The sequence below is a fragment of the Pelobates fuscus genome, chromosome 2 (assembly GCF_036172605.1).
Source record: "Pelobates fuscus isolate aPelFus1 chromosome 2, aPelFus1.pri, whole genome shotgun sequence".
Taxonomy (NCBI): domain Eukaryota; kingdom Metazoa; phylum Chordata; class Amphibia; order Anura; family Pelobatidae; genus Pelobates; species Pelobates fuscus.
The window spans coordinates 440,479,711-440,507,282 of NC_086318.1; the positions used below are offsets into that span (position 1 = coordinate 440,479,711).

At 44.0% G+C, this 27,572-nt stretch overlaps 1 protein-coding gene across 1 annotated transcript; it reads left to right on the forward strand.

Annotated features, from left to right (window-relative positions):
- The first annotated feature begins 1,284 nt into the window (after positions 1-1,284).
- Positions 1,285-27,572, forward strand: CMTR1 (cap methyltransferase 1). Its single transcript, XM_063444122.1, has 24 exons — positions 1,285-1,452; positions 4,161-4,298; positions 4,487-4,638; positions 5,665-5,823; positions 7,293-7,385; positions 10,277-10,348; positions 12,412-12,506; positions 12,884-12,956; positions 13,813-14,011; positions 14,315-14,433; positions 17,101-17,197; positions 19,076-19,208; positions 19,707-19,892; positions 20,082-20,138; positions 20,536-20,593; positions 20,702-20,770; positions 21,235-21,366; positions 21,822-21,944; positions 22,141-22,232; positions 22,615-22,683; positions 23,517-23,564; positions 25,497-25,609; positions 26,123-26,231; positions 26,395-27,572. Exons 1-24 carry the CDS (start codon positions 1,359-1,361, stop codon positions 26,558-26,560), a joined length of 2,646 nt encoding a protein of 881 aa, XP_063300192.1. The 5' UTR covers positions 1,285-1,358; the 3' UTR covers positions 26,561-27,572.

Sequence of the window (27,572 nt, forward strand, 5' to 3'; positions counted from 1 at the left end):
ATCTTCCAGGACCTGGCTGTGTTACTAGCTGTGTTACTTACCTTCCAGGACCTGGCTGTGTTACTGGCTGGGTTACTTACCTTCCAGGACCTGGCTGTGTTACTGGCTGGGTTACTTACCTTCCAGGACCTGGCTGTGTTACTGGCTGTGTTACTTAACTTCCAGGACCTGGCTGTGTTACTGGCTGGGTTACTTATCTTCCAGGACCTGGCTGTGTTACTAGCTGTGTTACTTACCTTCCAGGACCTGGCTGTGTTACTAGCTGGGTTACTTACCTTCCAGGACCTGGCTGTGTTACTAGTTGTGTTACTTACCTTCCAGGACCTGGCTGTGTTACTGGCTGGGTTACTTACCTTCCAGGACCTGGCTGTGTTACTGGCTGGGTTACTTATCTTCCAGGACCTGGCTATGTTACTAGTTGTGTTACTTACCTTCCAGGACCTGGCTGTGTTACTAGCTGGGTTACTTACCTTCCAGGACCTGGCTGTGTTACTAGTTGTGTTACTTACCTTCCAGGACCTGGCTGTGTTACTGGCTGGGTTACTTATCTTCCAGGACCTGGCTGTGTTACTAGTTGTGTTACTTACCTTCCAGGACCTGGCTGTGTTACTAGCTGGGTTACTTACCTTCCAGGACCTGGCTGTGTTACTAGTTGTGTTACTTACCTTCCAGGACCTGGCTGTGTTACTGGCTGGGTTACTTACCTTCCAGGACCTGGCTGTGTTACTGGCTGTGTTACTTACCTTCCAGGACCTGGCTGTGTTACTAGCTGTGTTACTTACCTTCCAGGACCTGGCTGTGTTACTGGCTGGGTTACTTACCTTCCAGGACCTGGCTGTGTTACTGGCTGGGTTACTTACCTTCCAGGACCTGGCTGTGTTACTGGCTGTGTTACTTAACTTCCAGGACCTGGCTGTGTTACTGGCTGTGTTACTGGCTGGGTTACTTACCTTCCAGGACCTGGCTGTGTTACTAGTTGTGTTACTTACCTTCCAGGACCTGGCTGTGTTACTGGCTGTGTTACTTACCTTCCAGGACCTGGCTGTGTTACTGGCTGTGTTACTTACCTTCCAGGACCTGGCTGTGTTACTGGCTGGGTTACGTACCTTCCAGGACTGGCTGTGTTACTGGCTGGGTTACGTACCTTCCAGGACCTGGCTGTGTTACTGGCTGTGTTACTTACCTTCCAGGACCTGGCTGCATTAGGAGTGCAGCACAGGATCAGCTGATTTCCCTGACCGGAAGTGACGTGATAGAGTTTTCGGCTGTCAGAATATTTAGACGCGATGTGACGTCACTCCGTTTCCGCCATGTGACGACCTGTTGGCTCCGCCCACCATGCCCCGCCCACTGCCAAGATGGCGGCGGCCGGAGCGAGGGTTTCCTGGATCAAGGAGGATCCTGAGAGCAGCAAAGCCGGGCCCCCAGGGGCCAACCTGGACAGAGGGGGAGGTAACCGGGGGGGGAGTTATACCGATACACTGTGTGCGGGGGGGGGGGGAGTTATACCGATACACTGTGTGCGGGGGGGGGAGGTAACCGGGGGGGGAGTTATACCGATACACTGTGTGCGGGGGGGGGGGGAGTTATACCGATACACTGTGTGCGGGGGGGGGAGTTATACCGATACACTGTGTGCGGGGGGGGGGAGTTATACCGATACACTGTGTGCGGGGGGGGGAGTTATACCGATACACTGTGTGCGGGGGGGGGAGTTATACCGATACACTGTGTGCGGGGGGGGGGGGGGAGTTATACCGATACACTGTGTGCGGGGGGGGGAGTTATACCGATACACTGTGTGCGGGGGGGGGGAGTTATACCGATACACTGTGTGCGGGGGGGGGAGTTATACCGATACACTGTGTGCGGGGGGGGGAGTTATACCGATACACTGTGTGCGGGGGGGGGGGGGAGTTATACCGATACACTGTGTGCGGGGGGGGGGGGGAGTTATACCGATACACTGTGTGCGGGGGGGGGGGAGTTATACCGATACACTGTGTGCGGGGGGGGGGGGGAGTTATACCGATACACTGTGTGCGGGGGGGGGGGGAGTTATACCGATACACTGTGTGCGGGGGGGGGGGGGAGTTATACCGATACACTGCGGGGGGGGGGGGAGTTATACCGATACACTGTGTGCGGGGGGGGGGGGGGGAGTTATACCGATACACTGTGTGCGGGGGGGGGGGGGAGTTATACCGATACACTGTGTGCGGGGGGGGGGGGGGGAGTTATACCGATACACTGTGTGGGGGGGGGGGGGAGTTATACCGATACACTGTGTGGGGGGGGGGGGAGTTATACCGATTCACTGTGTGCGGGGGGGGGGGAGGTTATACTGATACACTGTGTGCGGGGGGGGGGGGAGTTATACCGATTCACTGTGTGCAGGGGGGGGAGTTATACCGATTCACTGTGTGCGGGGGGGGGAGTTATACCGATACACTGTGTGGGGGGGGGGGGGAGTTATACCGATACACTGTGTGGGGGGGGGGGAGTTATACCGATTCACTGTGTGCGGGGGGGGGAGGTTATACCGATTCACTGTGTGCGGGGGGGGGGAGTTATACCGATACACTGTGTGGGGGGGGGGAGTTATACCGATACACTGTGTGCGGGGGGGGGGGAGGTTATACCGATACACTGTGTGCGGGGGGGGGGGAGGTTATACCGATACACTGTGTGCGGGGGGGGGGGAGGTTATACCGATACACTGTGTGCGGGGGGGGGGGGGGGAGGTTATACCGATACACTGTGTGCGGGGGGGGGGGGTTATACCGATACACTGTGTGCGGGGGGGGGGGGAGGTTATACCGATACACTGTGTGCGGGGGGGGGGAGGTTATACCGATACACTGTGTGCGGGGGGGGGGGGAGTTATACCGATACACTGTGTGCGGGGGGGGGGGGGGGGGGGAGTTATACCGATACACTGTGTGCGGGGGGGGGGGGGGGAGTTATACCGATACACTGTGTGCGGGGGGGGGGGGGAGTTATACCGATACACTGTGTGCGGGGGGGGGGGGGAGTTATACCGATACACTGTGTGCGGGGGGGGGGGAGGTTATACCGATACACTGTGTGCGGGGGGGGGGGAGGTTATACCGATACACTGTGTGCGGGGGGGGGGGGGGGAGTTATACCGATTCACTGTGTGCAGGGGGGGGGGTTATACCGATTCACTGTGTGCGGGGGGGGAGTTATACCGATACACTGTGTGCGGGGGGGGAGTTATACCGATACACTGTGTGGGGGGGGGAGTTATACCGATACACTGTGTGCGGGGGGGGGGGGAGGTTATACCGATACACTGTGTGCGGGGGGGGGGGGAGGTTATACCGATACACTGTGTGCGGGGGGGGGGGGAGGTTATACCGATACACTGTGTGCGGGGGGGGGGGGAGGTTATACCGATACACTGTGTGCGGGGGGGGGGGGAGGTTATACCGATACACTGTGTGCGGGGGGGGGGGGGGGGGGGAGGTTATACCGATACACTATGATTTTGCTCATTATATAGTTTGCATATCTTGCCCTGAAGAGAAGTCAAGATCTGAATCACGTGATATTCCTTATAATTCAAATGAATATTGCCAACAGGCAAAAGGCAGGTACTCAATGTTGTAGATTTAAGGCTGGCAAAGCATCATGGAAGCTGTAGTTCCACAACAGGTGGAGAGCTATGTTTTGGCCACATTATCGCAGCACAATAACTTACGAATTGTTACGAATGGATGAATAAACACTTTAGATTACACTGAGACAAAACCTAATGCAATGAAAAGATTCCTCAACACAGTTACTGCATTGCCTTATTACTAGACCGTAAAGTGTGGAGAGCTTTAGGTTCTCATTTCTCTGTTCCTACTCTCTTCCCAACCATCAGCATGTGGACATGTCCTCTTTGGGGTTCTTTGAAAAACATGCCATTACAAGTGACTGTGCTTTTAAGCCATTCAAAGTACCCTAGTTGTGGTTCTGTAATAGCTAAGGATCAACCTTTTGGCCACCCTTATGTTAGATGTGAGGGCATATTATTTTGTTTATATCACCCACCTCCAGTTGTTGCATTATAAGGCATTTATGGGATGTGAACCACCCGGGGTCATAATGCACAGTCTCTTATTAGTTTTGATGTGCTTCTTCTTCAACAGTGAAAATGAAGAGGAGAGCAGACACCGAGCTGCCAAGCAGCATTCAAAGCAAACAGAATAAACGCTTCGAAGAACTGGGGCTTAATCTGAGTTCTACGTCAGACGATGAGACCCAGTATAGCAACCATGGTACTCAAGGTGAGTCCTCTAGACATTCACTGGGCTATATTGCATTCCTCACTCACACCATGGACCTTCTACTCACAATGTGCCCATGCATGCAGACAGGGAAGAACTCTATGATCTGGATAGTACAATATGTAGATAATATTACTTGCCTAATGTGGATGTTGGCTTGCTTTCATAAAATACATTTTGTTTTCCAGAGTCTTCTACGAGTGGCACAGGCTCCGACAGCGAGTGCGATGAGAGGAGACCTGTCTTTGGATCGCAGAAGAAAGACAGCACCTCTGAGCTCCTCGGAGCTGGTACATCCACCAACTACGCCATGTATAACAGTGTCTCCCAGAAACTCATGGTAACTGTCCTGTGACCAGTCTTGTGAAGGCGGCTGTACCTTGGGATGTATAAATGGTCTGTTTGCAGGAATAGCTGCTTGTGTGCAAAGAAAACATGCTCTTCGTGAATGCAGAGTGGAAAGATGTATTTCTGTCCTTCTATCTAAAAATTACACTTGACACTTTGTAATATCATTACTCCTTAATTGGAATGTAAATGCTGATAGTGTCTGGATCTAAGAGAAAATAAAAAAAAAGTGAGCACTCTGGCCCGGGTAAATTAGTAAAGAGTACATTATCTCAGGCACACATTTGCTAGTACAGTGTTTATATTTTAAAGGGACACTGAAGGCACCCAGACCACTTCATCTCAAAGACATGGACTGGCTGCAGTGCTCCAGCCGTTTTAACCCTGCATTGTTAAACATTGCTGTTCTATAATAATGGCAATGTTTGCATTGCAGGGATAACATCAGGAAGACGGCCACTTGAAGCACTTTCTCTGCTGTTACTGCGTCAAACTCCGTTCTAGATTAAATGTTGCTCATAGAGAATTTGATTGGCAGAGCTCAGCGTTTTGCCGTGCATGCAAACCTGCCTCCCCCTTTGGATAGGCTGAGATTATGATCTGAGCGAAGGATGTGGGACAGCTGTTGTGGAGATAAGGGCTGAGAGGTAATTAAAACGTAATGGGGGATTTCTGTAAACAGCTAGAATAACACTATATTAAAGAATGCATGTTAGTATTCCTAATGTTCTAGTTTTCCTTTAATACCTGAATTTGACCTCATCAACATAAAATAATTATGGTATCATCTGGAACTAAAACAATGAAAGGAGTCACAGCTTGCCAGGAACCTCTGTTTATTTCATTGTGTAGCAAAAAACACATCGCAGTTGCCTCACGTGTTTCATCCAACATTGGATTTAATTCTAGACCATTAAATCATTGAGACACATTTTCTCATGTTGATGAAGTTTTTAAAAGCTTGTTAAGTCAGGTAATGTTTGCTTGTGGGGATTAACGTTTGGTTTTTCACTTCCAGGCCAAGATGGGTTTCCGTGAGGGTGAAGGTCTCGGAAAATTTGGCCAGGGTCGGAAGGAAATAGTGGAAACATCGAACCAGAGGGGACGCAGAGGCCTGGGTCTAGTCATAAAAGGCTTTGAGAAAGAGCTCAATGTGAACTGGAAGGATGAACCCGAGGTAAGGTTATGTGAACGTTATCATTTCTAAAAAGAAAGATTGTAACCATTGTGAAATAAGGAAAGAAGAATCCGGTGTTTGGTATCTGAATATAACACCTTGAAGTGGTTGGCAAGCGATTCTGACATTCAGAACATATTTTTTAACCATTAGGCAAAATCTTAAAGTTGCTCTGGGAACAGATTTAAAAAATAAATAAATAAAAATGTAATGGTCATATAGTGCCCCGTTTCCACTGAGCAGTACATTTCGGGTCGGTACGGTCTGGTACGCTATTTTGAGTGTTTCCATTATGGAAGTGGCCCATACAACCGAACCAAACCGCACCATTCCTGGGCTCCCTTCAGATGTAGGTCCATAGAAAATGGTATGGTACGGTTAGGGTGGAGCTACTGGCATCACACTATACAATCCATTGATTGGCGGACAGTAAAACATCAATGGTCACGGCAAATGACACGCTAGGCATTTGGTCTAAACCTTGCATGCACCCTGGCGGTCTGACTTGCATTGGAAACATTCACCTGAATAGGCTGCACCATTCTAACCCTTCTGAACCGTACCGACCCGAACCATACCGCTCAGTGGAAACGAGGCATAGTATTAGAATTGCCTATATACTCCGTTTTAAATACCGTTGAATAAAGAATTTATAGCTTACCATGATTGCCATCCAGAACAAATGAAAGTTACATTATAGGAGAGTCCAGCCATTTCCTCATTCTTACTGAGTGGAGTTCTGGATATTTTGGCAGCTAAACATAGCTTGTCTTTTTGAATTTGAGGCTCTGATTGGCTGCTGGCTAAACGTACTCTGACCAGTTCCAATAATTTTAACTCAAGAACGGTCAGGTGGATTAAAAATCATGATACAATTCCTTGACAGAAGATTCTACATATTAAAACTGTCGGCTCTGATTGCAGTAATTCCAGTAAACATTATTATAGCTTGGGATTGGATCTGCTTGGATTAGATGATGGGAACTCGTATAGCCTACATTAAAAAATTTACAGTAACTTGGCATGCAATTTTTATTGTATGGTAAACAGGAAAGTAATGCCTGAAATGTCACCTTTCTTCTCGGACAAGAGACTCTGTATTTGGTGGCTGAGCTATCAGTATTGCATATGAGCAAAATGTTTGTTTTTATTAATGCATAATTGGCAGTGTATGAAAAATATATATATATATTTTTTTTTTCTTTAACCCCTTAAGGACCAAACTTCTGGAATAAAAGGGAATCATGACATATCACACGTCATGTGTCCTTAAGGGGTTAAATGACTTGTTCAATAATCTGTAATCACTGTTTTTTTTGTTACTTAACAGTGTTGTTGTTGGGCTAATAAACTGAATTTCACCGTATGTGTATTTTCAAAATGTCAGCGATAGGAAGATTACATTGAAGGGTGTATTACGTGTTGCTTTAATACGATTTTTAATTTTTTTTATTATTCTTAAATATCAGCCTACAGCGTATGAGGAAGTTGACTGGTTTCCAGAGTGCAGCACTGAAATCCCTGATGATGACGAGCTGTCTGATTGGATGACAGTGGGAAAGGTATCAATATAATTACTGGAAATGTTTAATATCCAAGTGCGGCCAGCAAGTTCTACTGAGATATTGGTGTTTGTGACAGAACACGGACACGCTGTATGGTGTAACTACGGAGACACGGACAGGCTGTATGGTGTAACTAAGGGAACACTGTATGGTGTAACTAAGGGAACACTGTATGGTGTAACTAAGGGAACACTGTATGGTGTAACTAAGGGAACACTGTATGGTGTAACTAAGGGAACACTGTATGGTGTAACTAAGGGAACACTGAGAGGCTGTATGGTGTAACTAAGGGAACACTGAGAGGCTGTATGGTGTAACTAAGGGAACACTGAGAGGCTGTATGGTGTAACTAAGGGAACACTGAGAGGCTGTATGGTGTAACTAAGGGAACACTGAGAGGCTGTATGGTGTAACTAAGGGAACACTGACATGCTGTATGGTGTAACTAAGGGAACACTGACACGCTGTATGGTGTAACTAAGGGAACACTGACACGCTGTATGGTGTAACTAAGGGAACACTGACACGCTGTATGGTGTAACTAAGGGAACACTGACACGCTGTATGGTGTAACTAAGGGAACACTGACACGCTGTATGGTGTAACTAAGGGAACACTGACACGCTGTATGGTGTAACTAAGGGAACACTGACACGCTGTATGGTGTAACTAAGGGAACACTGACACGCTGTATGGTGTAACTAAGGGAACACTGACACGCTGTATGGTGTAACTAAGGGAACACTGACACGCTGTATGGTGTAACTAAGGGAACACTGACACGCTGTATGGTGTAACTAAGGGAACACTGACACGCTGTATGGTGTAACTAAGGGAACACTGACACGCTGTATGGTGTAACTAAGGGAACACTGACACGCTGTATGGTGTAACTAAGGGAACACTGACACGCTGTATGGTGTAACTAAGGGAACACTGACACGCTGTATGGTGTAACTAAGGGAACACTGACACGCTGTATGGTGTAACTACGGAGACACGGACAGGCTGTATGGTGTAACTACGGAGACACGGACAGGCTGTGTGGTGTAACTATGGAGACACGGACAGGCTGTGTGGTGTAACTATGGAGACACGGACAGGCTGTGTGGTGTAACTATGGAGACACGGACAGGCTGTGTGGTGTAACTATGGAGACACGGACAGGCTGTGTGGTGTAACTATGGAGACACGGACAGGCTGTGTGGTGTAACTATGGAGACACGGACAGGCTGTGTGGTGTAACTATGGAGACACGGACAGGCTGTGTGGTGTAACTAAGGGAACACTGACAGGCTGTATGGTGTAACTAAGGGAACACTGACACACTGTATGGTGTAACTAAGGGAACACTGACACGCTGTATGGTGTAACTAAGGGAACACTGACACGCTGTATGGTGTAACTAAGGGAACACTGACACGCTGTATGGTGTAACTAAGGGAACACTGACACGCTGTATGGTGTAACTAAGGGAACACTGACACGCTGTATGGTGTAACTAAGGGAACACTGACACGCTGTATGGTGTAACTAAGGGAACACTGACACGCTGTATGGTGTAACTAAGGGAACACTGACACGCTGTATGGTGTAACTAAGGGAACACTGACACGCTGTATGGTGTAACTAAGGGAACACTGACACGCTGTATGGTGTAACTAAGGGAACACTGACACGCTGTATGGTGTAACTAAGGGAACACTGACACGCTGTATGGTGTAACTAAGGGAACACTGACAGGCTGTGTGGTGTAACTATGGAGACACGGACAGGCTGTGTGGTGTAACTATGGAGACACGGACAGGCTGTGTGGTGTAACTATGGAGACACGGACAGGCTGTGTGGTGTAACTATGGAGACACGGACAGGCTGTGTGGTGTAACTATGGAGACACGGACAGGCTGTGTGGTGTAACTATGGAGACACGGACAGGCTGTGTGGTGTAACTATGGAGACACGGACAGGCTGTGTGGTGTAACTATGGAGACACGGACAGGCTGTGTGGTGTAACTATGGAGACACGGACAGGCTGTGTGGTGTAACTATGGAGACACGGACAGGCTGTGTGGTGTAACTATGGAGACACGGACAGGCTGTGTGGTGTAACTATGGAGACACGGACAGGCTGTGTGGTGTAACTATGGAGACACGGACAGGCTGTGTGGTGTAACTATGGAGACACGGACAGGCTGTGTGGTGTAACTATGGAGACACGGACAGGCTGTGTGGTGTAACTATGGAGACACGGACAGGCTGTGTGGTGTAACTATGGAGACACGGACAGGCTGTGTGGTGTAACTATGGAGACACGGACAGGCTGTGTGGTGTAACTATGGAGACACGGACAGGCTGTGTGGTGTAACTATGGAGACACGGACAGGCTGTGTGGTGTAACTATGGAGACACGGACAGGCTGTGTGGTGTAACTATGGAGACACGGACAGGCTGTGTGGTGTAACTATGGAGACACGGACAGGCTGTGTGGTGTAACTATGGAGACACGGACAGGCTGTGTGGTGTAACTATGGAGACACGGACAGGCTGTGTGGTGTAACTATGGAGACACGGACAGGCTGTGTGGTGTAACTATGGAGACACGGACAGGCTGTGTGGTGTAACTATGGAGACACGGACAGGCTGTGTGGTGTAACTACGGAGACACGGACAGGCTGTGTGGTGTAACTATGGAGACACAAGAAGAGGGGAAAGAAAGTGACCCTGGAGGATTATTTGACTCCTAAATATTGCGCTCACGTACTGTACTTTTTTTTTTTTTTTTTTTTTTATTCCTGTGCAAGGAAACAAATGTTACAATCTAGAATGAATTTATGAAATGATCATTATGTCTGCTTATTAGGAGGTTGTCACACTTTGTTCTGTTGTAGAGGAAGATGATTCTAGACGATGAGACTGTGTTCTGCAAAGAGAATCTGCTTCGTAGCCTCCTGGAATGCAAGGTGAGTTATGGCAGTTTGTCTTCTTTTAAATATAGTCTCCTCCTTTACTGTGTTGATTCCCTTTATGTGATTCCCTTTATAAATGTTTCTATCATATCCCCCCTGTCTCGCTTAGGATTTACTCCCTATATGGCTGTCTGTGGATAGAAACATTTCCCAATATCACTGACCCTAAATGTAACGCTCGGCAAGCAGAGAACACGCTGTCCATTGCTGGCACAAATTATAAATTTCATTACAGCCTTCTTGTGATGTTTTTTTTTTTTTTTTTTTTTACCAATCTCAATATGCTGTTAAAGGACCACTATAGGCACCCAGACCACTTCAGCTTAATGAAGTGGTCTGGGTGCCAGGTCCCTCTAGGTTTAACCCTGCCTGCTGTAAACATAGCAGTTTCACAGAAACTGCTATGTTTACTTCAGGGTTAATCCAGCCTCTAGTGGCTCTCATTGACAACCGCTAGAGGCGCTTCCGCGCTTCTCACTGTGATTTTCACAGTGAGAAGATGCCAGCGTCCATAGGAAAGCATTGAGAATGCTTTTCTATGGACTGGCTGAATGCGCGACGCAATGACATCGGAAGGAGGAGGAGAGTAACCCAGCGCCGAGGGAGGCCAGCTCTGGAGAAAGGTGAGAATTTAACCCCTTCCTCCAACTGGGGGCACCCTCAGGGCACTATAGTGCTAGAAAACAAATTTGTTTTCCTGGCACTATAGTGGTCCTTTAACACAAATCAGTTTTATCTTAACCTATATTATTACTTGGATGTTTGCTGAACGTTCATGTTATGTACACCTAATATCGCTTACATGTATGAGCGATTGGTTTACAATGTGAATATCAACGTGTTGCAATCATTTTTGTTCTTATGTCCCCATGAGAGTAAGGAACAGAATGTGTGGACAAAGACAAAAAAATATGTAAAACAAAAATGTAATGTCAGTCATTGAAATCAAAGCCACGAAAAAACTGTTTGTTACTTTTTTCTGCTTTACACAGAAGTCTTTATTGTTGCAAGCATGATTCATTCTTCAAGCAATGGTCAAAGTGTTTGATTTTGTAGTGAGTCTCTCCAGATCTCCTCTAATTGCTGTTTCTCTGATTAGAAAATCTGATTTAAATTCCCCCCTCACTCAGCTAGTCAGGGAGATTCACATACAGTTTTCAAACAAAGACTAAATGATAGTCACCAGTAGTTAGTTGGTTTAAGCACCATAAGCACTTGGTATTACAATAACAAGCATGGTGATTGGAGCACCTCAGCCCTCACACGTGTCTTATATCGGCTGTGGTTTGTAAAGAGCCACCGGGACTGACAATCAGGTAGCCAGAACAATTCTTTCCAAGTTGCGTTACATTCATTTTGTCCATATTGTACACGTGTGCACACACAAAATGAACTGTATGGAAGATTCACATTCTCCCTATAGACAGAGGACAAATGACGACTGCACTTATGTGGTACACCGCTCAGACAATAGCAGAACAACAACCAGGCTGTGTACTGGTAGTAGCAGTGTGCACTGGTGGTGGCAGTAGTAGCAGTGTGTACTGTTAATAGTGTGTACTGGTAGTTGCTGCGGTATGGTTGCTGTGTGTACTGGTAGTTGCTGCGGTATGGTTGCTGTGTGTACTGGTAGTTGCTGCGGTATGGTTGCTGTGTGTACTGGTAGTTGCTGCGGTATGGTTGCTGTGTGTACTGGTAGTTGCTGCGGTATGGTTGCTTTCGGTACGTAAAGCGGCTCCAATCATGTGTAGGTCAGAAACTACTTTTCCATAAACCTCTGCTGAGGTTATGGATCAGATCAGTTCTCATGGATGGGAGAGGCTTCTGGTTAGTGTCCCATGCTGGTTTCGGAGAGGTCCATCTGCAACTACACACAGACTGACTAAGCAATGCACCAAGGTTATACATTTTATGGGGGGGTGGGGTAATAATTAACAGTTCACAACAATGTAATATTACGGAATAATCCCTAAGTTGTATTTGTAGATGTCTTTTTTATCGCTATGATTGTCAGAGGTGTGAATAATATGTAAAATAACTTCCTATGGCTTTTTCAGAGTGCGTTTGACGAGCTTGAAGGTGAGGAGATGAGAAGAGCGAGAACGCGCTCCAATCCATATGAGATGATTCGAGGTGTCTTCTTTCTGAATCGGTGGGTTTCAAGGTTCCATTCAGGGTTTTTTGCTGGGCAGTTGTGGAAAGCATTGTGCTTCAGTATAAATCAGTGTGCTGGCACAAACATGCGATCAAGGCTCAGCAATTAGACATTTGACATATGGGTGAGATTAATCAACTGTATTGGTCTACAAAATAGCAGAAAATACTAAACGTTGGACAGTCACCATGAAAACTAGCAGGCGTTCCATTGGTGACTCATCCCTTTTTTACATTTTGACCCCACTATTGCGGACACGTTAATACATTTCCCTGTCTTACCCCAGAGTTTCTTTATAAACGCCCTCAGTGAAGTCTCAGACACTCTGTTTAGTTGTCCCAGGATGGTTCTTAGATGTTGTGATCTTTCCCCAGGGCTGCAATGAAGATGGCAAATATTGACCATGTGTTTGACTACATGTTTACAAACCCAAAGGACACTCAAGGGGTAAGACTTTTTTGTTATTGCTTGAATAGATGTATAAAGAGGTCCTGATCTGTTTGAATGAATGTTGTTCACTCAGTTTATTGTTTTACGATGCAGAGGAAGCTAGATAATGGGAGAACATATTGGCAAGTTCCAGAGATCTGAAATCAGACTTGCAAGGGGGATATTTCTGGTACTTTAACTGATGAAGAAATGTTATGGCTTTGGTGCTTGGTGTGTATTCGTAGGTATAGAGAAGGGCCTGAAGCAGGCTGTGCGCCCTACGCGTACATTAACTGTGACGTTATTGGAGATGTGGGTGCAGAGGATGGTAGAATGTACTGTAAGTCTTTTATTTAAAGAATATGTTAAAGGAATTATATTTTTTTAATATGAGAGCGGGAATGAGGCAGTCTAAAATCTCAGTACTTTGAGATGTTGGACAGATCATTCAAAGTCTTGTAGTAAGAGGAGAATGTTTTGAGAGTGGTTAAAGTCTTTAGTCATGTGAGGAATCAAGGGACCCAGCGAAGGGTAATTAGTACTAGGGGCAGACTTGTAGCCTTTGAAGTCTAGGAAAGTCTAGATAAAACTATATTCTTAATGGCACCTGTTGAATGACTTTGCAGAAGGGAGCAGCAAAACAGTAGGTAAGGAGAGTGAGGCTAGCTGGACAGTTTTGTAATTTTTGGAGATAGCTGCAAGAAATGATGATAGATCAGGATACTAGATTTAAAATGTGCGCATCACAGCATAGGTTGTATTGGAAACTGAACGATGGGGTAAGGTTGTCTGCAAGTAGAGGGAGAAGAGTATTGGGGTGCTCTTTAAAAGGTCTCGGCCACTAATGCGATGCTTGTAACATACTGTTCTCTAGAAGTCTAAGCTGAAGGATAGAGACTCTGAGTTACTTTACTTTGCGGACGTTTGTGCTGGACCCGGAGGTTTCTCAGAGTACGTGTTATGGAGGAAGAAGTGGCATGCCAAGGGATTTGGGATGACCCTAAAGGGCCCAAATGACTTCAAACTGGAGGATTTCTATTCTGCATCCAGTGAACTTTTTGAACCTTATTATGGTGAGTCGAGGTTACCAGAAATTCCCATCTGTGGAATTGTGTCGTTTATAGGGTATAACTGGAAGTTGTAGTGTAGAATGCTGACGTATACATTCAGAGGATTAGAACTTAAATCTTATGGGAGTCTGAAGTAATGGTGGGTTAAGCAAATCACAAATGTTTTCATCTAAATTACTTTTTTGTTTAGTCTTTAAAATATCTTTGCTGGTTCTCTTATATATTGGGTACAATTGTATGGTGTCTAGGTCTGCTTACATTTTCTTGCCACGGTTGGCTTTGAGACACTTGTTTCTGCTTTTGTAGGTGAAGGCGGTGTGGACGGTGATGGAGATGTCACTCGTCCTGAGAACATCACAGCCTTTCGCAACTTTATTCTTGACAACACGGATTGCAAAGGGGTGCACTTCATGATGGCTGATGGGGTATGTTTCCACTTCGCTATAAATAAATGGGTTTAATTTCTAACACCATTTCTAAACTAAATAAATGTGTGTGTGTGTGTGTGTGTGTGTGTGTGTGTGTGTATATATATATATATATATATAATTTTTTTTTTTTCGTTTCCCTCCCCCACTATTTACATTTCTATTTTGTTTTTCAATAAATAACAAACATATCACAAAACATTAAACACAGACATATATCCTACAACAAGTACATTTATTCTACAGAAACTGAGTATTTATCTTGTTATAGTTGCAAAATATTGTTATCTTTAGCATTCCCTTTAAGTTAGACGTCAAGACTGTGGGACAAAATGTCATTGCTTAACATGTAACACTAATACTTATGGTTCTGGGTTCTGCCCAGTAAATAGTCTGTTTTGATAATTCTTAACCAATTTTATATAGTTTTCAAATTTGGTTATCTGATTACGGGTTTATTTTTGTTTTGATATATTAATCCCTTTCCCCATTACAAGCTGATAAAGACATTGATTAATAAAGTGTTCTTTAGATGGAACCACCTATGTCTGGCGTTAAAAACTTTAATTGCCATAAAACAATGTTATTTAAGTGATGTGGGTTTTAGAATGTTGCTGCCAATTAAGATATAACAATGCTACTTCTGACTTCTTATCTAGTGTTATACTAGGTAATTCTGTAATTATATCAAAAGCGTAGTTCCATAATTTTGTAATCCTATAGCCACTCCTCCCAATATGTTCCAGATTACCCTCTGATTGTATGCATCTCCAACATGTAGCGGGGTTAGTCTGAGAAATCTTAGCTAATCTAGTAGGCACTAAATACCATCTATATATGATTTTTAACGTGTTTTTCTAATAAATTTTGAAAGTGTATTGATTTTTTTCAATTTCATAAAAGCTGCTCCCCAATCCTTAAACTGTATAGATATCCGACAGTCTTGTTAAAGGTAGAGGGGATCTCGAGTGTTTTTTTGATTGTGTATATGTATGTATGTATGTATGTACATGACTCGAAATCTCCCCTCGCACATTAGCCATCGGCAAGTAGAAATTCAGCCCTGGTGCCATGGACCCTCCAGGCTTGCAGTGGCTAGTATCTTTTAGGACTTTCTGGTATTTTAAGCCCTGTGTGTATTTATTTGTATATGTGCAAATCTGCCACTTTTGTGCGAACAGTTTAGCGTGCAACTAATGTACGTTACCAATGTGGATTGTATCCAACCCGGACAGTAGTCATTGGCTTAGAACATAGGAGACTGGTTAGTCCAGGGACTCATTCAGTGCTGTTCAGGGTACTAGAAACCTGATCATTAATTTTACATTAATTTTAATAGCATGTTTCTATATCTCCCTCATTACATGTCTCCTTTTTTGGGGGGGAGGGAGGGAGGGGGGGGGGGGAGAGAAGAGTCTTTTTTTATTTTTTTTTAGGAATCTGAGTTCCTGTCTCCAAGCCGGTCCATGTGACACATACTTTAAGTTCTAATAAAATCCAAAGACTTGTCATTATAACATTAATAATAGCAGCATTTAACTAGGAATGGATTTTTTTCATGGTTTGTATGGCATCGCCCTACATAATGGTGTGCATTTTTTTTAGTTTGAAAACGTGTAGAACTACATTGACTTTACCAGGAGTGGTACTTGTCAATGTGAGATACTGCAGTTGGAGCTTTATCCACTGAGCTATCTCACTAACTGTACCCTTAACACAGGGCTTAACAAATTTGCTTGAAATCTGGGAGCCAGCAAATAAAGTTAGGAGCAGGCTTTTCAATGTAAAGTATGCAATTCTTAAAGCTTTCATGTCCAAAGTCCGGCCCGCTGCCAGTTTAATATGCCCCCACAGGTAATTTGGCTAATCTATCTGTTGTGGCCCCCCAGTGAAACCCCCCGAGCACCGCACAGGATCCCTGGATCTTTGACCGCCTGAGCGGCGCGCGGGGATTCACTGGGGGCCAAGAGATCGCGAGAACGCAGACGGACGTGCAGTCACTCTTGGTCGCCGCACTGAGAGAGCACTTCCTGTCAGTCTGGCCGGGTACAGAAAACTGAAGCTCTTGTGCATGGACCTGCCCTGCTCAGCCACACTACACTGAGTGACTGGTAGGAGGTAGCGCTATGTGCTTCCTCCTGCTGGTCTCTCAAATCTTGCGTTCCCCGGGCCGGTGCGCCCTAAGGCGGCTGCCTCTGCGGCCTTATAGACGTGCTGGCCCTGAGTATCATGTTCAGTCTATACATTTGCTGTCGACTGTTGCTAGCACAATGCATTGATTTACTTGAAGTAATTTAAAGGAACTCAAACACAACTTATTTGTTTCACTCTGAGCGCCATACGGGCCAGGCAGGTTTAGGTGCAATGCCTAGTGACATATCCATTGTTATTTATGTGCAACCCTCTGCATGCAGGTTTTAGATTACATTTCTTCAATAGCAGCTGGATGGATACCCTTGATCAAAGCATATGGCTTTGCAGTGTATTGGCATACAGCTGTTTGTTACAGAGAAGACCAGAACGGGGAGGAGAACATGTGCCGCAGGCTGGGTTTATTGTTGACTCTTCCTCTTATTAAATCGGATTGGCGGAAAGGCTGGATTTTGGGCTGATTACCATATTTCAATGTGAAAGTCACATTATCTGCCTGTTGCTTTCTTGCAGGGTTTCTCTGTGGAGGGTCAGGAGAACATACAGGAGATTCTCAGCAAGCAGTTGACTCTGTGCCAGTTCCTGGTGGGACTATCCGTGGTTCGGACAGGTAACGTCTAAATATCACTTAAAGGGACAGTCTAGATCCCTAAAGCATTTTATCTTGCTGAAAAGATTTGTGTGAAGAGTTTTTATTTTTTTTGTAAAAAGTGCAGATTCCAGCAGAAATTTACAGTTTTGTAAATTAACCTGGTTACACCTACCTGACTGTCAATCAGACAACCGGTCCTGTTATTTCCTGGTTGTTTAGCTCAGTGGAGATAAACTCAAGAGCCAGCAATTTCCCAGAGCACCTGTGTCTGTGATTGGACAGCCTTAGAGAGTCTGGGCAGGGTTAAAAGGGGAGGGCTTGTAAAGGCTGCAGATATGAGATCGTTTTTTAGATATACACCCACTGAAAAATCCATGAATAAATGCTTCAAGTTTTCATTTGGGGGTTTTCACTAAACAGTGATTTGTATTTTGTATATGGCCAGTGAGTGTCCCTTAAAGAGTATAATTTACCGACCACTGATTGGATTGTTATTGTTACAAACTTAAAATGATTCGGCTTTGGTGCCACTTACCATTTTGCCCTTATTGCGGGACACTTACAGTTTATAACCCTTACTTGACTGCAGACATTTTAATTATTGTTGTTTCATTGCAGTTTACGTATTTTAAGTTGTATGTTTATTTTTATGTCTGTAAGTGGAGCTAGGGATTTACTACATTCCTTTAATGTTTCCTTTATTACAATTAATGTCTATTCTGGGATATGTTTGTTGATAAATATCCACAATAAGGGCAAAATGTAAGTCAAAAACTATTTTTTTTTTCCCACCAGAGCAGCTTCTCCCAATCCATTTTACACACTATAAAACATCAGACATTTTTGATCACAATATAAATATATTCTCTTGCAAAAAAATAAACTAAAAATAAATTAGTCCTTTCTAAACCTTGCTCATTTTCCCCCCAAACATGTTTATGTTGTTGACATACTTTGCTTAAATCTGTATAGGCATTGTATATACTTCTCGCCTGTCCAATGATTAGTTACAGAATCATAGAATGCTGACATTTCACATTTTATGTTCAAAAGGCTTTTTTTCCGTTGTGGAAACAAAACATGCGTATAGCTACCTTACCGCTTTATAGTTGCAGTTCACAACTGATGCATTGTAAAAAAATATACCAATGTTTATATCGAACGCGGATTGTATACTCGCACTGTAGGCAGAGCATGGTATAAGCATAATGTAATTATTACAGTATTGTAAAGAATATTTTACTGCTTGGGGTTCCATAATACTATCCTTTTTTATTTAATTTGCAAACTGATATTATTTATATAGCACCAACATATTCCATAGTGCTTTACAGTTATAAAAAAAATGTATATGTGAGCCATGAGGAGTCCTTAAAGGGACACTAGTGTGTCCCTGCTGACATTTTCATGTCTACACTGCTTTTTCAGAGAAAAGTCAGTGTTTACATTGCAGCCTTGTAACACCTTTAGTGGCAGTCACTCTCATGGCCACTAAATGTGCTGCACAATGTACAGCACTGCAGTTCAGAGTCTACACGCTCTGCATGGAGACGCTGAACGCTTTCCCATAGATGCATTGACTCAATGCATCTCTTTGAGGAGATACTGATTTTCCAGTAGTGTTTGGCTCCGCCCGCACCCAGCCTCATTGGCTGAGATAATTAGAATTGACTATCTCAGCCAATTTAATGCTTCCCTATAGGAAAGCATTGGATTGGCTGAGATCGCCAGTGTTGCTGTAATGAAGGTAATATTTAACTCTTTCTAACGGGGTGTGGGGGAGCCTGACACCTAAATAGTGTTTACTACAGGGTCAGGAATACCCTGCTAAACCCGATAGTGTTCCTTTAACTCTTGACTTCTGCACACCTTTATTTGCATATCTCTTCTTGATAGGGGGACATTTCATCTGCAAGACCTTTGACCTGTTCACCCCATTTAGTGTGGGCCTGATCTACCTAATGTATTGCTGTTTTGAACGAATCTGCCTCTTCAAACCAGTGACTAGCCGACCTGCCAACTCAGAGAGGTGAGCCTTCTACCCGTCAAACGAAAAACCTGTTATTTCTTGTCATCTCTTGTTTTTTCATACTCTGTTTATTATGTACAGATGTAAAATCGTGATTCCTCGTGCTTGAACACTTTGTGTGTGTTTGTTAAACCCCCCCACAGCTGAGTCAAAACGAGAGTGCTTTCTGACAGCATAAATAGTTAGAGGAAAGTGAAAATATGTAGATAACGGTTAGCACTGGGCAACCCTGTGAAATAACATTTATATTAAATCTTTTCTTTTGGCCATGGAACATGTTGAACATAAAAGAAAAGCAGTGCAGCACATCAATGATCTAAATGTTAATACAACCAGGACTTACTCTCATTTCCCATAGCTGTAAATCTTGCCCTGGATTGGATGGGATTTATGTCTGTATAGTGTGGCACTGGGTCTTTAGGTGTGCGTGTTCCTTGCCTCAATGTTCCATTCAGTGATGTTTAAAGTTTGTTGTGTTTGATCCTTTATTTTAATTAGGTATATTGTGTGCCGCGGACTGAAGGAGGGAATAGAAGATGTCCGCAATTACCTATTTACTGTGAACCTCCGTCTGAACCAACTGCGACACAGGGGCACAGAGGAGGATGTTAATTTGGTGGTACCGCTGGTGGTGCTGAGGGGTGATAGGCAGTTCTTTGATTACATGGTCCGATCTAATGAAAGGTGAGGCCTAACTTGTGATCTTGTGGTGTGTTTTTCTTCTTTCTTCATATTACCCACTTCACAAAGCTGTGAATTCTCTGGAATTCTCAGAAATTATCAAATTTTCTGCCAAATTTGCCAAACTGAAAAATAGAGGACTTGTAGAAATTGATTTTACCCTGTGTCATTTTATCCCCTCTTCTCCCCCAGGTATTGTGAGAATCAGATAAAGGCTCTGGCTAAAATCCATGCGTTTGTTCAAACCTCGTAAGTAAAACCCCACACCTAGTCTATTTAACATTCACCGTGTGTCTGAATTTGAGGGGAGGAAACCCCATTTGAATGATAAAGACATAAGCATTACTCACTATGACAAGCCTGGGGTTTTCATTCTCATTCACTAGGGGTGGATTACTACTAGCTCCATTTTCACTGCCAAAGGCTAGACTGAGTTTTGATCCTCAGTGATGGCATACATTTAAATAAATTCTGGTTATTTAGCAGCCACCACGCCTGTTTATGGTTATTTACATTATAATTCTCTATATACTGAGATCTAGGCTGTGTTTTTAAGTCATATTATTGTCTTTCAAGGCTCCGACTTGTCTAACCAATGGAGGGTGCGAATTGTTCTATTAATGAAAGCATGTTTTTTAATATCTAGGACACTGAATGAACCTCGTCAAGCAGATATACGGAAGGAGTGTCTGAAGCTGTGGGGGGTAAGAGATAACTGCGTTGATGTCTTCTCAAGGATATTTCTATAAAATGTTAGTAGTGTCCGTGAACGATGTGAAATAAATGTGATCATCCTTTCTGATTCCTTTCAGATCCCTGACCAGGCCAGAGTGGCCCCAATGAACACAGATCCCAAGACCAAGTTCTTTCAGCTCATCCAGGTAATGATGAGGAGAGTTAACTATTCAAAGTTTGAGCACATCTGGCTTAACCCCTTAAGGACATATGACATGTGTGACATGTCATGATTCCCTTTTATTTCAGAAGTTTGGTCCTTAAGGGGTTAAACCCAGAGCGTGAACTAGCAGATACAGCGGGCTGGTGCTAATAGCCAGCGACTCCATGACCTATTAAACAGAGATCACTACAGCACATACTTGCCCCTCCCCAAGTATTGTGGCTGTGCTCTGCCCATATAACAGCAAGTTACTGCCTCTGTTTGAGATACATGGGTATACATAGAGAGATATAAAATATGATCACCGGCCTGATCCGTGTCCCTCCCCAATTTCCTTCTTCTGTCAGGCCTACGATGATCTAGGGTTTCTTGACATTGGTCATTGCATAGACTGTGTGCATCAGCCAAGGCAACTGTGTCTTATTATCATTTACTAATTCTTCTCAGAGCCGGGACATTGATGTTTTCAGTTACAAACCGATACCACTCACTGCAAAGACACTGGAGAAGCTGAGTCATGTTCTGGATTACCGGTGTATGGTATCTGGGAATGAACCAACGTTCCTTCTTGGCTTAGGGGTGAGAAATGTTACCTAACATATCAGATATTGTATTCATTCCATCCATCATTAGATTAAGCGATACAATAACTTTCTGCACTAGAACTGCTTCACTGTGCACATTAATGGCGAAGTAACCTCTGTTTTCTTACACTAATAGTTGGTGATGCAGTACCTGTCACACTTTATTGCCATCACCAATTCCTTTCATCTGCATAATTAGTATTGCAGTAAGAGCCATCATTGCGTTCCTACTTCTAGTCAGTGTTGCTGTTCAGTATTGTATCTCCACTGAGGGAATTATTGGTGCAGTATGTGTTTGTACTTCACTTGCTGTCACTGGTTATTAAAGCAGTTTAGCATTGTGACCGTTCTTCAGTTCTTTCTTCACCCAAGCCTCCTGTCAGGCTTTTTGGAGACTCACTGAATAAGAACTCCATTAAATAATTATTGTTGCTTGTTTTCCTTTTACAGAGGTCTCAGATCTACACATGGGGCGGGCGACCCTCAGATCGATGGACTAAATTAGATCTAAAAACTGAGCTACCTCGAGACACCCTCCTGTCTGTAGAGATAGTACATGAGCTGAAAGGGGAGGTAAGTTTGGTCCTTGCAGGTCACCCCATGATCTCTTCACTATTTACACCCATCAAAACGTGTAGGCCACAGTACAGAGAAGGAATCAATGGACTTTCTGTAGCCCAATGTGTATATTACAGGGTTTACCTTTCACTCGCACACATTCTGTGGAAATCATTTCCCCCCCCCCCCCCTAACCCCACTATCTTTGCAGGGAAAAGCCCAGCGAAAGATCAGCGCAATCCACATTCTTGATGCTCTCTTCCTAAATGGGATGGACGTCCGACCACAGCATTTTAACCAGAGGTAAATGTCTTTATTTTTTTTTTGATCTCTTCCTATTTCAAGCAGAACCCCATTTTCCCTCTGTCCTCCGCTTAACGAAAGTTATTAATTTACCAAAGGGCATTAAAAATTCTGAGCACTTTTAGAGGTGCGTAAGGTCAGACTCCGGTCGGAGAGCCTCATAAGATGAGGGAAAACATTGCATTACCAGCAGGCATGCTCAGTTGCAATGTTTCATCTATGCTTAGGGCAGTGATTTCAGCCACTGGGACAGTGTTTAAATTACATATATCTCCCTGAAAGGGAACTTGCAATCTGTGTTTTATGGATAACCTGTCAAGCCAATCTGAGCACCTCTGGGTGGCTTCATGCATGCATTATTCTTCTGTTTTGTCTGCTTCAGGATACAACTGGCAGAGAAATTTGTGAAAGCGGTTTCCAAACCGAGCCGTCCGGACATGAACCCCATAAGGTGTGTGTGATTGCTTGCTGCATTCCATTTAGGGTAAAGTGGTTCTGTCACATTCCACAGTCTTTGCATATATTGCTGTTGCTTGGACAACGGTGTCTTTAAAGTGCAACAGAGGTGAGTTATACCTGATCCTGTTCTTCACAGGCGCCAATATCTCTATTCCTCAGCTCCTGACGTTTCATCTGCCAGGTAGCCCATATGCGCAAGAGTACAACAATGATATCTATGGCGGATCCTGGATAGGCACTCATTTGAAAGGAATGTTCTGCTTAGTTTGGGACAAGAGCATGGGGCAATTAACCAGCCCTTAGTCTATTAAAATACCGCGTGGACATTGTACTGGCAGTCATATCTCTGTGAGTGACAGACTGGTCAGTACCGAGCATGGCCATGTTTCATACTATGAGGACTTTTCAGTAGAGTTAGTACTAGTTATTATAAAATATCTGCAGGTATATATTGTCCAAAGTCTTTCTACACCAGCCAAAAAAGGATTGAAACGTATAAAAATTATCCAAGATGGAAACCTTTGGCACGAAAGGTGGTCTGAACAGCAGTCAGCCATTTTAGCGGAGTATGTTATATGTATAGCCAGAACCCTCGCTCGCTTTTCATAGAATGTTGAAAGAGACAAATTGCAACACAATCTGGAAACGGCTCCAGGACTTTCGTTTTACACTGCCCAGGGTGCATAGGAATGAAAGCACGCCCCGGCATTTTCTTATGGTTTTTATTGCAATATAAGATTTGTTTGATCGATTGATACCTGATAAATACTAGCAAGTAAATGTGGTGATTGTATGAGAAAGGGTAAACATATTTTATTGTTACAGGGTGAAGGAAGTTTACCGACTCGAGGAAATTCAAAAGATATTTTTGAGGTAAGTTTTTGGTCATTTTCTGCCAGATGATTGCCAGAAATAATTAAACAAAAGAGCTAGAATGTAAAATACTCTGACCGTGCCAGAAAATGAGAACTTGCGAGCCCAGTATGAAGGGGAATGGACTCTGTGAAACACCAGATAGAGCGGTGGGTGCGTAGCAAACTAGTAAACAGGTACTGACCAAAGGGCCAGCCAATGAGCATTTTCATTTACCATCTTCTCATAAATTCTGTTCTGGTTCTGTGTAATGAACTTGTGCCGTTGGTGGAAATGAGAAATGCATTGACCAGTCACAACATTAATCCCACTGTCAGGTGATGTGAATAACATTGATTATATTGTTATAATGGCACCTGTTAAGGGGTGGATATTTTAGGAAAAATGTGCAAAGAAAAGAACTGTGACTTTGACAAAGGCCACATAGTGATAGCTAGAGGACTGGGTCAGAGCATCTCCAAAACGGCAAGTCTTGTGGAATGTTCCTGGTATGCAGTGGTTAGTACCCACCAAAAGTGGTGCAAAGAAGGACAACTGGTGAACCAGCATAAGAATCATGGGCGTCAAGGTTCATTGATTCACGTGTGGAGCAAAGGCTAGCGAGTCTGGCCAGATCTTACAGAAGAGCTACTGTAGCTCAAACTGTTCAAAAACTTAATGCTGACCATGATAGAAAGGTGTCAGAACACATAGTGCATCACAGTTTCCTGCATTTGGGGCTGCTTAGAAGCAGACCAGTCAGAGTGCCCATGATGAACTGCTGAAAGCGCCTTCAATCTGGACGTGAGTGTCAAAACTGGACCATGGAGCAATAGAAGATGTTTGCCTAATTTGATAAATAAGGTTTTCTTTTAGATCAGGTAGATGCCCTTGTGCCTGTGTGTTGTTTTGCTGGGGAAGAGATGGCATCAGGATGCACTATGGGAAGAAGGTAGGCCAGCGGAGGCAGTGTTTTGATGGTAAACCTTGGGTCCTGACACGTACCACCTACATGGCAATAGTGTTTCCTCATTGCAGTGCCTCTTTCAGCAGAATAATGCACCGTGCCACACTGCCACACAGGGTTCAAGGTATTGCCCTGGCCTCCAAGTTCCCAGATTGAAATCTGTTTCAGCATCTGTGGGATGTGCAAGAACCACAAATCCGATCCATGAAGGCCCAACTTCACAGCTTGCAGGACTTAAAGGATCTGCTGCTAATGTATTGGTGCCAAATACCATAGGACGTGTTCAGAGGTCTAATGGAGTTCATGCTTTGACACATCAGAGCTCTTTTGACAACACTGTAAAAACCTACCTATTAGGCATAGGTGGTGTTTAATGTTATGGTGGGGCTGTGAGTGTCAGTGTAGTGATTAATAAGGCTATTTAAAGGGCTGTGTTTAGATCAGTGTATGGGGCTGTGACTGTTGGTGTAGTGATTAATAAGTCAATTTAAAGAGATGTGTTTAGATTGTGGTATGATCTTTGAATCCTGTAATAACAATGAGAGATTTAATAATAGATGTTAACTGAGGATACCGGCTGCAGAATCTGAGTGTTGTGAGATCACCATGCTTGGTCCAAGCAGTAGAGATGCATGACATTGCAGGTCTATGGTGCATGTGCAGCAATCTCCATGCTGCCAAAATAATTCTTCTCTAAGAGACACACTGGGTGCATTCAGTACCATCATACTGTTCGTAAAGACATAGAATGTGAAGTCTGTCAAAAATGCAAGGTTTTAAATAGGAAGCAGCTCTAGTGTCTCTCTGACAGCTGATAGAAGCGTAATTCTGGCCATTCCTCAGAATGCCGATGTTTTATTTGGTCTGAGTAAAGAAATTGCATCTGTACACCAAAACCAACGCTAAGGTACAGTGGTTCTGTTTATTGGATGTTCTTATCCTTGACTAGTGTTTAATTTGAGTCTGAGTCCTCTTTACATTCGTAGGTTGGAAATGAAAGTTATTAAGAGTTCCGGGGGGGTACCGCGGCTGTCCTACACTGGAAGAGATGATCGCCATTTTGTTCCTTACGGACTCTACATTGTGAAAACTGTAAACGGTAAGTGCAGATACAGCAGTGAGTTGAGGAGAGTGTTTTGTGCCACATTTAACACACAAGGATCTTAAGATGCGGATGAGATGGTCTTTCTGATAAATTATATAATATACGTACTAAAAAATTAAATTTGTACATTCACTTGCATATTTTGCTGCTGCCATGCACAGTAGGAGTTCTGGGATATACAGTACAGCTGTCAGGATTTGTTCTGGCTGCCTTGAAGCGAGTAGTTTCATTCATGCAGAAAGAAAGCTGGATGGACAGAATGGAGGGCAGGGGACAGATGGAGAGGAGGTGAAGGGCCAGCCTTTGTAAAAACGAGAGTAGGTAGGACAAGTATTGGAATGAATGGGTATGACGGGGGGCCAGAGATGAACAGACAGAGAAAGGAAAAGTGAGAGATGAATGGAGCAATGGGAAGGACTTCTTTAACATTAATTATCTCTGTAATTAGTACAGTTTCTCCTCATTCATATGTAGCTTTTGGATAACATTGCTCTTTATTTATGGCAGATCCATGGACAATGGCTTTCAGCAAGAGTCACAACCGGAAATATTTCTACAACCTAAAGACTCAGAAGTCCATGTACGAAGTCCCAGTGGAATCTATCGCACCATTTCAGTAAGCTACTGCCCCTTTACCGATTTTCCCCCTCCAAAACCAATCTTTCTAAAGTAAAACTAAAGAACAGACAATAGTGCACTCTATCAATCTGTTCTAGCTGTCATGGCGTGCTTGGTGTTTTCTATCTTTCTATGTCTGAGCTTTATTTCTCTTCTCACAGTGTCTGCTATTTCGAGCGTCTCTTCTGGGACTGGATGGGTGGAGTGCAAATTCATGAATCTCAGATGCAGGATCCAAATACAGACAAGCTCTCCAAAGAAACCGTCCTCAATTTCATTCAGATGCATCAGCCCTGTTCCCCCTTGGGCGTGCGAGAAGAAAGGTAGTGCAGTCTTTGGGTGGAATTAGCGACTGGTTGCTGGTTTACCTGCAACACGGAACCTCTTCATTACAGTCAGTTGTTCCAAGACTCTGAACGCCACATGTGCTTCTTAAAGAGATTGTTTATCTCAAGTCTGACCGAGACACCATCATAGAGCTGGAATAAAGGAACTGCAGAGTTTACACTCCTGATTAGAGGGACCTGCATTGCACAGCAGAGAAGATGAACTCATTGTTTAAAATGCCAGCGTTTCTCCTTAGCTCTGTCTTATGTACAAATAACTATTTTTGTTGGTTTGTAGGAGGAGAAAGAGATTCTTGATTTGTTTTTACATGTGTTAAAAAAGGCATTACAACTCCACCATTCTACAAGCGATACTAAAGATTTACGGGATTATTCATTGGAGCAGATCAGAATATAGAGCTAAAACAGATATCAAATATTGTCTGGGAAGGTATTCACTAAGCTGTCACTGCACTCTTCCTAAAAGCAGACTTTTTCCTTCTCCCAAGAAAAAGCTAGACATTATTGCAGACAGACTGATTCGGTACTGGATTTTAAACAACAAATAGGAATGAGCAATAAGCCTGTCACAGTGTAGTCTGGCACAAAAGTAAAACAATTCTACCAGTTCTTACATGACTATGTTCGAGAAGGGAGCTAGGTATATTTTTCAGGGACAGATGCAAGGTTTGCTAGAATAATTCTTATAGGTGTGAAGGCAGAATCCTTCCGTCACACGTGGGCAATCAGAAGCGTACGTTGGTTTCTGTTTACCTGTAACCCCAGGGTTTCTGATCAAGTTAAGGGAAGTTGGAGCCTTGTGTACAACATACCACTGCAGCGGGAGATTGAGCTTAATGCAGACTTGTACCTGCCCGTATGCGCTCTGTATGTGCCTGATCTTTCTGCACTGTATTTGGTTTTTGTTTTGCATGGCTTGTGATTACAGCCTGGGACTTGTACCCACATTATTAGAGGTGCACATTTATAAAGATGGCAATAAAAAAAACAAA

Bases quoted from the DNA above. Each gene is read 5' to 3' on its own strand.
- CMTR1 (XM_063444122.1), top strand. From the start codon at position 1,359: ATGGCGGCGGCCGGAGCGAGGGTTTCCTGGATCAAGGAGGATCCTGAG. The intron at 10,349-12,411 runs GTGAGTTATGGC...TGGCTTTTTCAG, and splicing joins GTAGCCTCCTGGAATGCAAG to AGTGCGTTTGACGAGCTTGA. The intron at 12,957-13,812 runs GTAAGACTTTTT...ACTGTTCTCTAG, and splicing joins ACCCAAAGGACACTCAAGGG to AAGTCTAAGCTGAAGGATAG.